Below are 615 nucleotides of genomic sequence, written 5' to 3'. Positions count from 1 at the left end.
TCTCAAATTCAAAAATTATCCTCATGTCACTGCTTTAGTCCCTCTGTTCAAGAGCAAGAGATCGATCTTTGAAAATTACTCTGAAACTAGCACGACCCTTCTCAATCATAATTGTTACCCGGAACCCCTCGGTATTGGAGTCACCTATTTTGACACTGGTGATGTATCGTTGCCAGTGACTCCCAGCTCCTCGCCCATGCCGCGGCCCGCTCTGCCTGCCGCTAATCTGCTCTACAATGGTGCCTCTTCCTACTCCAGCCCCTACTCTACCTTGGTGCGTACTCCAAGCTCGGGTAAAGGTGCCTCTTATAGAGATCCTGTGTTGAATTTGGTGTTTGTTGTTATCTTTATCTCTCAAGACCAATAATCAAAAGGGAACCATTTTAGTGTGCTTTATTCATAATCGTAACATAGAATTCAAACAGGAACTCTGTAATTGGCTTCATTAAAGCTTTGTTTTGGCGTTGGTTGTCCTTTGTCAGTGATGTAATGTGTGAATTAAGCTTTCTTTTGCAGATCTTGGGAATGCAGGTGCTTTCCAATCATCCAATTTATTTAGGCTTAAGCAAGTCTGGCTTTTTGGCATTATGAACATTATTTTTATTGAATTCTATC

At 41.8% G+C, this 615-nt stretch overlaps 1 protein-coding gene across 1 annotated transcript in view; it reads left to right on the top strand.

Moving 5' to 3' along the window:
• The window catches only part of LOC119584971 (microtubule-associated protein futsch-like), a gene marked incomplete at its 5' end in the record, with an annotated part of 346977 nt that overhangs the window by 342402 nt on the left and 3960 nt on the right, over positions 1 to 615 (top strand). Inside the window, 1 exon segment of the mRNA XM_037933567.1 lies at positions 177 to 274. Coding sequence (XP_037789495.1) covers positions 177 to 274 — 98 coding nt within the window.

This window comes from Penaeus monodon, chromosome 19 (assembly GCF_015228065.2).
Source record: "Penaeus monodon isolate SGIC_2016 chromosome 19, NSTDA_Pmon_1, whole genome shotgun sequence".
Lineage (NCBI taxonomy): Eukaryota > Metazoa > Arthropoda > Malacostraca > Decapoda > Penaeidae > Penaeus > Penaeus monodon.
The sequence above is the reverse complement of the archived record's forward strand: the minus strand, read 5'-3'. Positions and strand labels throughout refer to the sequence as shown.